Raw genomic sequence first — 15,900 nt, 5'->3', positions numbered from 1 at the left:
CCCTGGGTCCAGGCCTTCACGTGGATGCTACTTTAACTTGTACCACCTACCTAAAGACTTTTGCAGACCACCTACACCCCTTTCATGCCCACGGTAGTGCCCTGATAGCAGCTGTTTCAGCAGGATAATGCGCCAGAGCCACAGTGAGGAATGGTTTGAGGAACACGACAAGGAGGTCAAGGGGGATGACGTGACCTCCAAATCTTATGGGATGGGCTGCGATCCACAGAGGTTCCACCTCACAACTTACACTCTGCTGACACCTTTGTGGGGGGGGTCCATGTCTCGAAGGGTCAGCACGAGGGGCACCTGCAGGTGGTTTGAAAGTGGTGGCTGATTGGTTCATGCTCAGTATGAGCTCTTATGATTGGCTGCTCCTATAGAAGGATATGCTGGAAAATTGTGGATTCTCTCTGGAAAATATGCACACTAAAGCTCTCTGGGGAGATGTTCACCATAAAACGTTCCCACACGGACAAACGTGAAAGGCACTATATAAAAAAAAAAAAAATAAAACCAAGTGAACGACTTCCCTACCGCTTGAGGACAATGACAGGAGGCTGAGGGACAAAGTCTCTTCAATGGCCACCACTGATCTGTGAAGGTCTCCATTTCCCAACCTACACTGAGACACTCGTCATGTGTGCGCACATTGAGACCTGGCATGCCTGGCTAATCCATTTTCTGGAACGACTGGATACCCAAGGCCTGTCAGACGCCGGGAGCAGCCCACTGCGAGCTTTACGAGGCGGCGCAAAGACATGTTTAGTTTCGTAATGCCCTGCAGAAACGCTGCTACCTTGCGCAGCCCGAGCGAAACTCAAACTGGTCTAACCGGGGCCGAGCGGTCGCCCACATTGCGGGCTCATTCCAACCCACTTGGAAAAAACTAAAATAAATAAATAACTGCAAAAAAAAACACATCATTAAAACAAGGAAACAAAGCAAACCACCCTGTGGAAAGTCAAAGGCAGGAAAAGCACCTGCCCGTCGAGCCATCCAGGGGGTGGGCACACAGGTTAACGAGGACATAACTGGCACCGCAGGGCATTTCAAAAACACAGCAAAGAGAGAACAACTTGAACTGTCCTCTGAGGAGGAAAAAAAGCAAAACGATCACAGCTGAAAAGAAGACCACCTTCTGAGAGCCCCACCTTCTCGGACCACCCTCTGGGCACCCCTGCTTTTTATGGAAAGACCACACTATTACACTGTAGCATCAGCTTGTACTTTTCAGATGTGTCAGCCGCGGACTGTGGGCTACCAGGCTTGCGCAATCCACGCCCCCCAAGCGAGCCCCCCATATCTCAAGTGAATCAGGGGGCAACACTGGGATAAGTTCTGACAAATACGCTCCATACGTTAGAAGCTTCACTTTTGCTTTTACAAAACCTGCTACTCTGGTGCTCTGCCACTGTCACTCTTTAAATAGTCCGTCCGTCCGTCCATCCGTCTTCTACCACTTCACTCATTCAGGTCACAGGGGACCCCCTCCATGAATCTTCAGCTTATAATGGTGGAGGGGTTTGTGCGTCCCGACGATCTTAGGAGCCGCACCCCTCGTAGGGTCACCCAAGCCAAACCGGTCCTAGACTAAGTGCGGCTCACATGACCTTCATGACAAGAATTATCAAGGACCCCCGTAACCAGGCACCACACCTGGTGGGAGGCCTTTACCCACGGGGTCCAGTTGGGAACAGCCCAAGAGAGCCCACCATAAGGGTCTGGTGCTTTATGCTTTGGGCAGCAGTGCCCTGGATGGGTTGATCCCCGCATGCTGAAACTCACTCTACAGCAGGGGGGCTTCGTAAACTTTGTCTTCTCACGACCCAATCTTGCCTTTGAAACCCAGATTAGGGGGGCGAGTTCCCCTTGGAAAATCACCACCGACAGTCACAGCAGGGGGCAGGGTGTCCACTTGGGAGAATCCTCATCACCGCTGATAGTAATGGTGGGGGGGGGGTACTGCCACCAACATCATGGCAGAGCAAAGGTGATGGCTTAAACTTCACAAACCGCACACGGCCCACGGACATTAAACGCGGCAGTGAATTGCAACCCGACAGCGGCAGCTCACAACGTCCTGCATGTTGATCAGCACAAGGAAAAATACGGACCCTCTGATGACCCACCCACCACCGGACAGAAAAAGGCGAGCTAAAACGTGATGGTCCGTGACAGGGAACACCAAGTCAGAACATTCAACTGAATTTACTGGTGGGCCTTTAGACCCCTATGACCAGTTCATAGCTGGAAACACAGGTTAGAACATTCAGCTGAAATTACTGGTGGGCCTTTAGACCCCCTCTCTCAATTCATAGCTGGAAACACCAAGTCAGAACATTCAACTGAATTTATTGGTGGGGCTTTAGACCCCCTCACTCAATCCATGACTAGCAACACCCTGTTAGAACATTCAACTCAATTTATTGGTGAGGCATTTAGGCCCACCTGATCAATCCATAACTGGTAACATCAAGTTAGAACATTCAACTGATTTAAGTAGTGGGTGGGCCTTTAGAGCCCCCTACTCAATCCTTGACTGGTAACATCAAGTTAGAACATTCAGCTGAATTTACTGGTGGGCCTTCAGACCACCTACCTAATCCATAACAGGAAGCACTGGGTTAGAACATTCAGCTGAATTTACTGGTGGGCCTTTAGACCCCCCCGCTCAATCCATAGCTGGAAACACCGGGTCAGAACATTCAACTGATTTTACCGGTGGGGCTTTCCAACCTCCCACTCAATCCATGACTGGAAACACCCGGTCACACCACTGAACTGATTTTAGTGGTGGGGCCTTGAGACCCCCGCCACACCCCCTAACCCCCCCCCCACTCTTCTCTACATTAGTTTAGTTCACACGGTTCTCTTACGTTCTTTCTTTTACATTCATGTTTCACACCAAGCTCACTCTGCTTAGGTGACTCACTTCAGGCTTCCCACTGAGTCAGCGCCAGGATCTGAGCCTGCTACTTTATGGTCTGGTGACATTTGCCTTGGCAAGGGGCAGAAACAGGCGCGGTGCCAGTATAGGGCCCAGGTAGGCCTTTGCCCACCCACTTTTCGCAGTGAATTTTGTAGCTTAGCTTTTCAATTATATTTGAGTAGCCTAAACTGCATAGATTTTAACACACATCTACCTTGATTAAAATATCAAATAATCATAAAGTTACGCAGCAAACCTAACACTGCTAACTTTATCACTGTAAGTAAATTGAACTCTTAAAGTTTGTAGGAAGCACACATATGCATAGCAATTTTATGGCGTACATCTACATAACAAGGGCAAGGAAAAAAGATTAACAGTAACAGCCAATCACAGGCACCTCAAATTTGTGACATTAACAGGAGGCGACCAATCAGCAGCTTGCTGGATTTACTAGTCGGGGTCAGAGTCGTTGGACAGAAAAGCGAATAAGGCAAGACGTGTGAACAATACAGAAAAAACAAAAGGCAAACGTCTAGGTGTGATTAGCGATAGAAACAACCAGAAGTGCAAAACACACCAGAGCCTGATGGTGCCACGGAAAATTTAAAGCCCACCGCTGGCTGTGCGGACTTTATTGATGGGTTTAAATCAACACCCCTAAGAAGAAGAAGAAAAAAAATAACTGAGCGCCATTATGAGCAACGACACACACACATCCTCTGAGTGACACCCCGGCACTGAGGACTTTCAGCCAACAAATCCTTCAGCCAAAATGAATGCCATGGGGGCTCCTTTACAACAACGGCAATACGCCTGTATAGCGCCTCACAGGGACCACTCTCATCTTCAGTCGAGTCAGAGGTCTCTTCTTCTTTAGTTGTTTGTGTGTGCTTGAGGAGGGATGCTGTTGTTACAATTTTTGAGCTTCTGTACAAGCTAAATTTCTTCTTGCAATAAAAAAAAATATTATATAGTGCCTTTCATATCTGTCCATACATCCAATATAATGCCTTTTGTATTTATTTATTATATATTGCTTGTCATCTGTCTATCTAATATATAGTGTCTTTCATATCTACCCATCTATTTATTAGATAGTGCCTTTCATATGTATTATTATATAGTGCCTTTCATATGTAATTATTAGATAATGTCTTTCATATTTATTTATTATATAGTGCTTTTCATATCTATTATTATATAGTGCCTTTCATATCTGTCCATACATCCAATATAATGCCTTTTGTATCTATTTATTATATATTGCTTGTCATCTGTCTATCTAATATAGTGTCTTTCATATCTACCCATCTATTTATTAGATAGTGCCTTTCATATGTAATTATTAGATAATGTCTTTCATATGTATTTATTACATAGTGCTTTTTATATCTATTTATTAGATAGTGCCTTTCATATGTATTATTATATAGTGCCTTTCATATGTAATTATTAGATAATGTCTTTCATATGTATTTATTATATAGTGCTTTTTATATCTATTTATTAGATAGTGCCTTTCATATCTATTATTATATAGTGCCTTTCATATGTAATTATTAGATAATGTCTTTCATATTTATTTATTATATAGTGCTTTTTATATCTAGTTATTAGATAGTGCCTTTCATATGTATTATTATATAGTGCCTTTCATATGTAATTATTAGATAATGTCTTTCATATTTATTTATTATATAGTGCTTTTTATATCTATTTATTAGATAGTGCCTTTCATATCTATTATTATATAGTGCCTTTCATATGTAATTATTAGATAATGTCTTTCATATGTATTTATTATATAGTGCTTTTTATATCTATTTATTAGATAGTGCCTTTCATATGTATTATTATATAGTGCCTTTCATATGTAATTATTAGATAATGTCTTTCATATGTATTTATTATATAGTGCTTTTTATATCTAGTTATTAGATAGTGCCTTTCATATGTATTATTATATAGTGCCTTTCATATGTAATTATTAGATAATGTCTTTCATATTTATTTATTATATAGTGCTTTTTATATCTATTTATTAGATAGTGCCTTTCATATCTATTATTATATAGTGCCTTTCATATGTAATTATTAGATAATGTCTTTCATATGTATTTATTATATAGTGCTTTTTATATCTATTTATTAGATAGTGCCTTTCTTATGTATTATTATATAGTGCCTTTCATATGTAATTATTAGATAATGTCTTTCATATGTATTTATTATATAGTGCTTTTTATATCTATTTATTAGATAGTGCCTTTCATATCTATTATTATATAGTGCCTTTCATATGTAATTATTAGATAGTGCCTTTCTTATCTATCTATTCATCCATCTAACATATAATGCCTATCATATCTATCTTATTAATATATAGTGCCTTTCTAATCTATCCATCTACGTAATATATAGTGCCCTTCACTTTAGTCTATTTAATATTTAGTGCCTGTCATGCATATGTAATGCCTTTCACTGTCTATGTATTGCATGGCGTAGCATTCCCAAAGCAGTTTAATCCACCTCAGGGTCAAGGGAGGCTGAAGGCTGTCCTGGCAGCACTGGGCACCACCCCAAACAAGGTGCCAGCCCATTGCCATGCCCACACTCCCACAAGGCCAATTTGGAATGTCTAAGTCTAATTCTTATTTTTACTATTTGTATTTCTGATTATTTGGCGGATGCCCTCTTTAAGGCGACTTACAACATTCTTGCGAGATCCACTTGGCTACATTTCTTTTGTCTTTCCAACTGGAGCTCAGGCAGGCTCTCAGGGTCACACAAAGCGCCAGGAGCCTTGGGGCCTGAAGAGTAACCAAAGCCCAACTCCAAACCACTGCTGCCCACTATGTTGCAGGACCTGGCCCTTCATTCAAGTGTTTCAGCTCTCGCTACTCCATACGTATGAAGCCCCGACAGCAAAACAATTCTTAAGACCAGGTGCCTGACGCATGTGATGACCACTCCAGATAAACCCTGAGGCCAACAACGTGCCGCTCCACACCACATAAGGAGCAGGCATCAGCAGCCCGAGTCTGCCTGGCACCGGACAGGCCCACCTCTGCCCATACCGGCTCTGCAGGCGCACGCCCGGGAGTGGATGTGCCCGGGAGAGGATGTGCGTGTGCCTGCTGTTTCTCAAACGAAACGCTTTTTGGCCCCGGGCTGGGGGAGCACCGACGGCTGTCATAACAGTCAACAGAAGCTCTGTTTATGGCCGCATGTGGGATGGCCGTCGACCGAGAACATTGGTGTTCAGCAAACACAGCCACCCCGGCTGCCATCTGTGTTTACACCCGGGCCCCGCACTGCCCTGTGATCACAGCATAACAAGCTCATCAAGCTGCATAGCAGACCCACCTCTGACGGACCCTCGGGGTTACAAAGCAATGACTAACCACCAGAACATGGAGGGCTGGAATGGACGGAAGGGGGCTGGGACTTGATTGAGTCATTCAGTTGCTAAGAGCTGCATGAATCGCCATTGAGTTTAGGATTCGCCAACCCTTACACCATTAACCCCCCCCATAAGGGGCTGAGCAAACAGAGCCTATCCCCCTGCTGGGAGTGGGTCATGGCCGGATAAGCAAGCCTGGCTTTGAAGAGGCCCCCCCAATCCAGCTTCATGTTACTCAAGAGCAAACGGCAAACACGGACCCCAAACACCCCCCCCCCCCCACCCAAATGTTAATGTACACTTTTTTCCAAATCAGCCAAAATATTAAATAAAAAAAAAAGAAATTCAGAGACTCACCGACTTGGAGAACCCGCTCCACGGATCCGGACGTCTCCAGCAGTTTGAGCCCCCTCTGGAACGGCACGCCTCCATCCCGGTCCGCCTCAGGGCCTTGGCAGCTGAGGGACGAGTACATGCAAATTTCCCGTTCATTGCGTGGGAACGACCAGAAGATGATGCGTTTCTGGACGGGCTCGGGGATGCGAGAGAAGCGCTCCTCCACCTGGGGTTGGGGGAAAGGGGGCAAAGAACAGTCAGCTTCTTCAACATCATCAGAGACCACCACACCACACCACCCACCCAACCAACCCTTATCACCCCAGGGGTACAAGAGACCCTCATTAAAGAAAACAACATTTTTGGACTGCAGGTGGCGGAGCAGTTAGCGCCACAGTCTGGGACTGGAGTTTAAATGGAGGATTAGCCACTGGGCTGGAGGTGCTGCTGGGAGTTGGATAATTTATGATATTGTGGCCAAGTCCTCAATTTGAAGGAGCTTACAGTAGAAGACCAGAAGACAGTGGAATAAGAGCAAAGCAATGAAAGCAAAGATGGACCAAGAGATTTGTCTTTCATACTGTAAGCCTGAAGCAGCACATCCAAGTAAGGAGGGGTGTGGGTGGTCCCCCATGAATACTCCAGCGCATTCCAAGCAAGGAGGGTGTGGGTGGTCCCCCATGAATCCACCAGCGCATCAAAGCCAGGAGGGGTGTGGGTGGTCCCCCATGAATCCACCAGCGCATCAAAGCCAGGAGGGGTGTGGGTGGTCCCCCATGAATCCACCAGCGCATCAAAGCCAGGAGGGGTGTGGGTGGTCCCCCATGAATCCACCAGTGCATTCCAAGATGGTGGTAAGACCAGCAGTGATATCTGGAGCCAAGATGGGGACAATCAAGGCAGCGCAGCAGGAGAAGTCAGAGGTGACAGAAATGAGAAGGTGGAGATGGATGTGTGACAGAATAAGAAATGAGACCCTCAGAGGTACAACAGAACTGGGAGGGATGGCTAAGAACGTACAGGAACAGAGTCTGAAATGGTGTGGACATTCAATAAGGAGAGACGATGAAGATGTGGGCTAAAGAGTGATGGACAGGGGGAAGATGATGGAGGAGGATAAAGTAGAAGATGATCTGAAGGAGAAGGTCCTGACTGGTGAGGAGGTGCTGAGCTGAGCTGCGTGGAAAAGAGTCATCGGGCACATGGACCCCACATAGAAAAGGAAAATGATGAAGAAGAGGAGGAAGAAGGCTTCCTTCAAGACTTTGGTGTCACCACATCTTTCAAACAGTTTAAAAGTGGAAGACCAACAGAAAGAGCACTTGTTGGTTTTTATTGAAGCCTTTTTCAAAATCGTAACATTGGAGGAAGAACTGAACACAAAGACGAGGCTGTCCTGGGGGGTGTTGGGGGGCAAGCTGATCCTTATAGGGAATGCCAAAAATCCACCCAAACGTACCAACTGGAGTAGCCACACAAATACAACACTCATAAGGAACTGAACAGACACATTGCTGGTGCCAAGCCGCGAGCCTTCTAATCTGCTTAAAACTCAGAGGTGTGTGAAAAAGTAAGTGCACCCCTGGAAACACTGGAGTATGAACAGGCATAAAATAGAATGTGTTTTAAAAGGCATCAAATTGTATTTAAGGCTGCCCCCTCAGTTTATACTCATTAAATATTAAATCTTTACCAATTCCAGTTTGGGGCAGGTTATGAACCCCAAAATCTGCCATAACGCGGTAGCTTTAGAATTCATGAATAATTAAACTGACATTAACAATCGCTAAAATATCTTTTGAGTCAGATCAGAGTCACAAAAAAAGTCAAAAGCCTGCTCTGCAATCAACAGGCGGGTGAAATGGAACAAAAGACACTTGTGTCACTGGCATGTGTGCCTGAGGAGCGTAGGAGGGTGCGGGCATCAAGTCCTGGCATCACACCAAAGCTCCAGGCTCTCTGTCGTCTGTACAAGTGAGACGACTAAAGCAGAACCCCAAGGCAAAACCAAAACAGGCCGGCGTGATTGAGAAAGGGTGGCCCTCGTATTTGTGTGTGTACACTACAATGGGGGGGGGCAAGTAATTGGGGGCTTTCAGAAAACAGTCAATAATAAAAAAAAAAAAAACAAGAATACAATACGGAGGGCTGAAAATGGGAAACGGGGGGGCACTCAACTGCACAAATGTGCTGTCATCCAAGGTAACTTACAAGTCACACAGGGCTAGAACACAAATGCTGTTTGGGGGGACAGCAAACAAAAGACCACCTGGTGTGTAAACCTTCAATGTCAACTCCGCTCTCAGAGGACTCAACTGGGCTTCTTGTAAATGTTATTTTATTCAATTACGTTATTGATTTGTACTCAGCTATTTGACCTAACGATGAGAGTAGCTGGCGGTTTAAAGCAGAACACTAAACCATATACTGGACAGACAGACAGACAGACAGACAGACAGACAGACAGACAGACAGACAGACAGACAGACAGACAGACAGACAGACAGATAGATAGATAGATAGATAGATAGATAGATAGATAGATAGATAGATAGATAGACAGGTGAAAGGCACTATATGATAGATAGATAGATAGATAGATAGATAGATAGATAGATAGATAGATAGATAGATAGATAGATAGATAGATAGATAGATAGATAGATATGAAAGGCACTATATGATAGATAGATAGATAGATAGATAGATAGATAGATAGATAGATAGATAGATAGATAGATAGATAGATAGATAGATAGATAGATATGTGAAAGGCACTATATAATTGACCTAATTATGAGATTATCTGGCACCTTTAAGTAAAATCCTAAACTGCTTGTATTATCTACAGTACATCAATAAAATTATAACTTGCTTGATTGTTCACCAATCACACAAAAATAGCCAGACCAATTTTCACAAAATGTTGCATATGTATTGCTGTTGGTCCATCTTAAAAATATAGGCTATATGCCATATTAGGGAGAGGAGTTTTAATGCAAGGGGGAAACCCAAAACTCAGCACCAATGCAAGGACTACAGTTCCCATGAGGCAGCAGAAAAGCTTTGAGGCTAATGGGAGGTCACAGTGCACAAAGTTTTGTACCAGCCGAAGGGAGATCTTATCAAAGACACACATCTACTGTTTGTTTTCTTCTGAAATAATCTGGACAACAATTTAATTTTCTCACTGGATTACAGCTTTGGCCTAACAGTGCATCTTTTTTTCTTGTCATTGGTTGTTCTCAGCCATGTTTAATTTCCAAATGACAGCTTTTTCATATTTATTTATACCCGGGAAATGCTAGGTAGTTTGGCTAGTATACCAGACACAGGTGATATTTGTGTGCATATAAACTGCATGACAGACAGACAGACAGACAGACAGACAGACAGACAGACAGATAGATAGATAGATAGATAGATAGATAGATAGATAGATAGATAGATAGATAGATAGATAGATAGATAGATAGATAGATGCTGCATGTCAAATCTGAACAGCGGCCCCATTGCATTGCAGCTGGGGCCCGGGCACTGCACCATAAGGTGGGCCGCTGATCTTTCTCAAATGGTCCGCCACTCTTTCAGGTGAGCCCCTGTACTTTACTGCGGTGGGCTCCAACTATTTGCTCCCTTTCTGGGGTTACTTTGAGGTTGCATACAAAAGCTGTTGCTCCCACATTGTAATGCTGTCTGAGGGGTTAGTGCTGCTGTCTCCTCACACCAGGGACACCCCCCCCCCCCCCCCACACACACACACATTTCTGTTTCATCCCTTGACTCTGTGAACATTCACTGCCTCACATTCAGAACATAACACAAGTTTCTCAGATGCACTTAATTGAATTCAGGAGTGAGAGCTCCACTCTGAACATCGAGAGCAGGGAGGGTCCGCACTGGCTTGGTTGTCAAAAGTCTTCTCATTATTCTTAAAGCCTGAAAACTGAGTCCTAGTGTGCACAAAAATAAAAAATCACAACACAACATTCACAAATGCCCACTTCAGGGCTGTGGGGGAACATGCAGCATACACTGGGCAGCACGGGGCACAGAGCAGGAACTGACTCTGCTCAGGGTGCCACCACACAGACAGACACAGACACGTGCACTTATTCCACATGAATTTGCTTCTTCCACGTTGATTAAGTGAATATTAGATTTTTCATGCTTGTATGGTTGAACAGGCAAGTGAGTGCATTACAGTTTATCACCTTAGACTTGGGAGGACACATCTGGAGGGGAAGATTCAAAGACGTCGCTTTATTAACACGTTACGGTCTGTTTGCTGCACTGCGTCTTCATGAGTTTAGAAAGCATTATGTCACGGCATAGATAGACAGACAGACTGTAGTGTAGTAGGCAGGATAAGATAGATAGATAGATAGATAGATAGATAGATAGATAGATAGATAGATAGATAGATAGATAGATAGATAGATAGATAGATAGATAGATAGATAGATAGATACCCCTTTAAACTCTTTGTCCATTATTCCACACATTAAAATTAAACAGGATGATTTAAATCTGACCTCATTAAAGCCTTCAATAGTAGTAAACACTTCTAATTTTCTGCAAATATTTAAAGCTCACATATGCATTTTTAGCTGTTTGTTAAGAATGAAGCACAGCACCTCCTTCACTCCTCACACTTTTTCAACTTCTGCACTATTACACAAGGCTTTCTAATTTTACTATTGACGCAACATTCACTTTGAAAATGAAGATCACATCATCCGCCACCACACCAGCTTGTTTGTTATTGTGACTTTTTAAAATAACTAACTTCACTTGGTCAAATCAGTAATGTAAAGGTTTGAATTTTGATTCAGATCTTGTGGTATATTTCATAAAAAACATTTTAACAAAATCTGCAAAATTAATTATGATAAAAAATTGCAATCTTGTACGATGCACACAGAGTGTAATAGGCACTATATAATATACACATATCTGAAAGATGGTATATAATAGATATTAAAATCACTATGATAGATAGATAGATAGATAGATAGATAGATAGATAGATAGATAGATAGATAGATATGAAAGGCACTATATAATAGATAGATAGATAGATAGATATAGATAGATATGAAAGGCACTATATAATAGATAGATAGATATAGATAGATATAAAAGGCACTATATAATAGATAGATATGAAAGGCACTATATAATAGATAGATAGATATAGATAGATAGATATGAAAGGCACTATATAATAGATAGATATAGATAGATATGAAAGGCACTATATAATAGATAGATAGATATAGATAGATATAAAAGGCACTATATAATAGATAGATATGAAAGGCACTATATAATAGATAGATAGATATAGATAGATAGATATGAAAGGCACTATATAATAGATAGATATAGATAGATATGAAAGGCACTATATAATAGATAGATAGATATAGATAGATATGAAAGGCACTATATAATAGATAGATAGATAGATAGATAGATAGATAGATAGATAGATAGATATGAAAGGCACTATATAATAGATAGATAGATAGATAGATAGATAGATAGATAGATAGATAGATAGATAGATAGATATGAAAGGCACTATATAATAGATAGATAGAGATAGATATGAAAGGCACTATATAATTAATAGACGCGTGTCAGAGGCGCTATATGATAGACACACACACTGACTCAGTCGACCCCTCTAGTCCCATTTCAACACAACTCGCTTTCTCGGCTCACACCCAGCTTCGTGTTTCCTTCCCACTGAAGACCCCCCAGTTCGCGATTTCTTTTAATGTCGCATATTCTCTTAACTGTGAAATCGGGCAGTATTTTGTTTTGTTTTTTATTTTGTTTGTTTGTTTTTTTAACAAGTTCTATTTTACAGCGTTTCCACTGTAGGATGCCCGAGCTGTCATCAGTCAATGCCCCCCCTCCACCCCCTTGCCTTCCAGGCCAGGGGGCAGCTCAAAGCCCGTGGGCACTTTACAGCACACTGGTGAGCGGCGCGAGTTCGGGTTTCACTGAAGACCATCTGCCAGTTTAAAACATGCGTGGCGCTCACTTGAGCGTGACATCGTCCTGAAAATGGAGTGCAAATGAAGTGAGACGCGGATGACCCAATTTGGTGTTTCTTCTTTCTTTCTCTTTTTTTTTCAAAAGGAAAGATTTCGACGGCGGATTCCAAAGGTCACTACCGCACCGCACCGCGCCCCACCAGTTTTGACAGAAAATCTCATCTCTTTGCCTCTCATTTTTGTTTTTTTTTTCCTTTTTTTAAGACCTTATACATTTCCCCTTTTTTCCTTTTGTAAATAAATTCAAAGCCTAACTGAGAAAAACAAACTCTACACACACAAGCGCAGCCCACTCGGAAACTTCGCTTCTTGGCACGTGCGCGGCTCCGAATCTGAGCAATGTTTTGGTAGGCAGCCTGCGGGGGCAATCGGTGGGACATTCCCCGTGCCGGTCTCCGTTAAAGCGATGTGCAGGGGCGGAGAAGAAGAAGAAAAAAAAAAGAGAGAGAGAGAACAAGAAAGCAGTTTTTCCTGCTTCACCTCGTGTTGAAATGCGCACCGCCGCAGCTCACAGAAGCGCCATTGTTCCACTATTATTAGAATATAATCGGATCGCTTTCCCATTGTCTGAAAGGGGCTCTCTTCCCCAATTCGGGAGGGGTAGACACTTCCTGTATCTGTGTGTCGCTCGCATACACGTTCACTTTGCAGCTTACAAAACTACGATTATTCGAAACACACGAGGTAAGGACGGGAAAAACTTCACTTTAAAACTTCGGTGCGGAGGAAAGCGAGTAATGAAAAGCAGACTCGTGAGCGCCGAGCGATTTCACCTTCCGTGCCTTCCACACGACGCCAGCGGCTGGCTGAAGAGCACACAACACACTTCCCTTTTACATGGCCAGATAATCTCCGAACCCATCGCGTTCTCTTCTAATAAACGGAAACCCTTCCAATAATGTCAATCCTGAATATTATGCGCCAACTTGAGTTATTATTGAAATCATCTCGCGTTGCACTTTTATCTTATGTGTAATTCTAGTGTGGGCTGTAGAAGCGCCTCGTGAGGATGAGCTCGATGTGTAAGTCGCTATATATACACACTAGTCATTGGAAAGTTGATGCGTCTGGTAAAATAATCTGACAGTCCACAGAGATACCGTAATGACCAACAAGTCAAAGTGTTTAAAAAATAAAGACGCCAACATACACCAGAAACACAAACATTTTGAGTTCTCGTTTACTGGAAACGGCAGATTATGGCGATTCTGTCCATAGATAGATAGATAGATAGATAGATAGATAGATAGATAGATAGATAGATAGATAGATATGAAAGGCACTATATAATCGAGATAAACAATCTTGGTAAAGCCATGCGGCGGACTCACATACCTGCTCGTATGCCCAGCTCTCTGCCACCCGCTTGGCGCTGAGATCCAGCAGCGACTCCAGTCTGCATTTTTGGACGCCTCTGGCTGCACCTTCTCGGAGCACCGGCGCCGGGGCCAGCCCGGTACACCTCCGTTTAGCAGCTGGCGGGTCCATTCACAGCACCCCCCCCTTGCCTCCCCCACCCCCCCTTAAAACTCCACGTTGAAACCGGACTCTGACGTACAGATCTTCCCGTCCTTACAAAAACACACGAGCGACGAGACTATCACCGTTAATTCCGTTTACCAACACACGAGCGGTTTGTGTTTTTCTGGATGTCACTCTCTTTCTTGTCCGGGATATTCCGATATTCCACTTCCTTGGTTTGCTTACTGCGTAAAAAAAATCGTCCGATCGAATGTCGAATTCTCTTCTTGCTTCTTTTCACACACGGTTTCCCCCTTTGAAATATTCTTTTGTTTTTTTTGTGTGTGTGTTTTGTTTTTTTTTTCGGTTGATTACTGTACGTGGGGCAAAAAGCGATTCCCGGATTTGGAGCTGGTATTGTGTTCCTCTGTGCCGCTTCCCGTTACATGAATCCTCGTTTCGGAGGCGCAGAGTTCCTTCCGTCGGATATATCTAAATATATCTATATATATATACAAGCTACTATGCGGAACGCTTTTCCGAACCTCCTCGTGTGGCAATGGCTAGGTCCCTTTAAATCTCACAACAATGTAAATGCATTAATTTCAACACTTCCATAACGCAACCCTCGGTGTCCCGCCCATTGCACGTTCCCATTGGCTTCGGCCTGCCGACGTTTCCTTTTCTCTATCTAACTCGCGCACGTACCTGTCAGTCAAAGTATGAGTCCGCCCCTCGTCCTTGTAACTTGCCCTTTTCAAACACCTGCCCAGCTAATTCTGACCAATCGTCACGGTCGTTTGCCATATCAGGCTCGGCACTCCTTATAAGGACCTTATCTTCATTCATAATTTTTTTTGAACGCGAGTCACGAAGCCCGCCCCTCCAACTGAATGGAATGAATTTCCTTTGATGTCGTCGCCTTTGAAGTAGAAATTTAAGCAGGCAATGGCTTTCACTCATGGAAGTATCCTTTATCAAATGCAAACCCGTTAATCAATGCATAATAATTCATTTAACATCTACTTGGAACGGATGGTGGGGTGGGGGGTGCTGCTGGGGAGAGGGGGAAGGGAGGGTGTCGGAGCGGATTCTGGCTGCCCCACAAACTATGACTTTAGTGAACTAATGTAACTCTTATCGCTAACGTAATAATAAAAAAACTGACTTTATAACATTTAAGGAAGAAATCTGAGCAATATAAAAATAAAATAAAACAAAGACGGTTTTATTATAAACTGCACACAGTTAATAATCCATCCATCTTCGGGACTCGTTTGATGTAATTTTAGGCTCGACCACCCTAACCGCACCGGGCACATAAAACCGAACAAACATTTTAATTGATATGCTATATGAAATACGGTGTAGTGACTTGAGGGACTGCGTTACTTTTCCTGCAGTCTAAACAGTATTTTTATATCGATCGCTCCTGCTTTGCGCCCGATGCTTACTGTGAAAGGCTCCATCCTCCCCGCGACCCTGCTCAGGACAAGCAAGTTTGAAAAATGGACGGATGGACGGCCGCTTCAACACCACGCCATCACAGAATCATATGGCAGCAGCATTGCTAAATCAAAAGTTCATCGAAAATCTCACAAAGAAGCTCCATGGCACTTTTTTTTGCCGCTGTCAGATTTTTGCCTTTGAGTGATGGCGCCCAGCCACCCCGTCTGGAGATCGTGCTGAGAAATCGA

At 43.3% G+C, this 15,900-nt stretch overlaps 1 protein-coding gene across 1 annotated transcript in view; it reads right to left on the bottom strand.

Annotated features, from left to right (window-relative positions):
- LOC114667358 (zinc finger SWIM domain-containing protein 4-like) overlaps window positions 1-14,836 on the bottom strand; it is a 59,115-nt gene extending 44,279 nt beyond the window's left edge. The window contains exons 1-2 of the mRNA XM_028822629.2: window positions 14,078-14,836; window positions 6,696-6,900 (exon numbers count right to left, since the gene is read on the bottom strand). Coding sequence (XP_028678462.2) covers window positions 6,696-6,900; window positions 14,078-14,230 — 358 coding nt within the window. The 5' untranslated portion in view covers window positions 14,231-14,836. The remainder of the gene's footprint in view (window positions 1-6,695; window positions 6,901-14,077) is intronic.
- Between the last annotated feature and the right edge of the window lie 1,064 nt (window positions 14,837-15,900).

Source organism: Erpetoichthys calabaricus, chromosome 17 (assembly GCF_900747795.2).
Source record: "Erpetoichthys calabaricus chromosome 17, fErpCal1.3, whole genome shotgun sequence".
NCBI classification, from domain to species: Eukaryota; Metazoa; Chordata; class Cladistia; order Polypteriformes; family Polypteridae; genus Erpetoichthys; species Erpetoichthys calabaricus.
The sequence above is the reverse complement of the archived record's forward strand: the minus strand, read 5'-3'. Positions and strand labels throughout refer to the sequence as shown.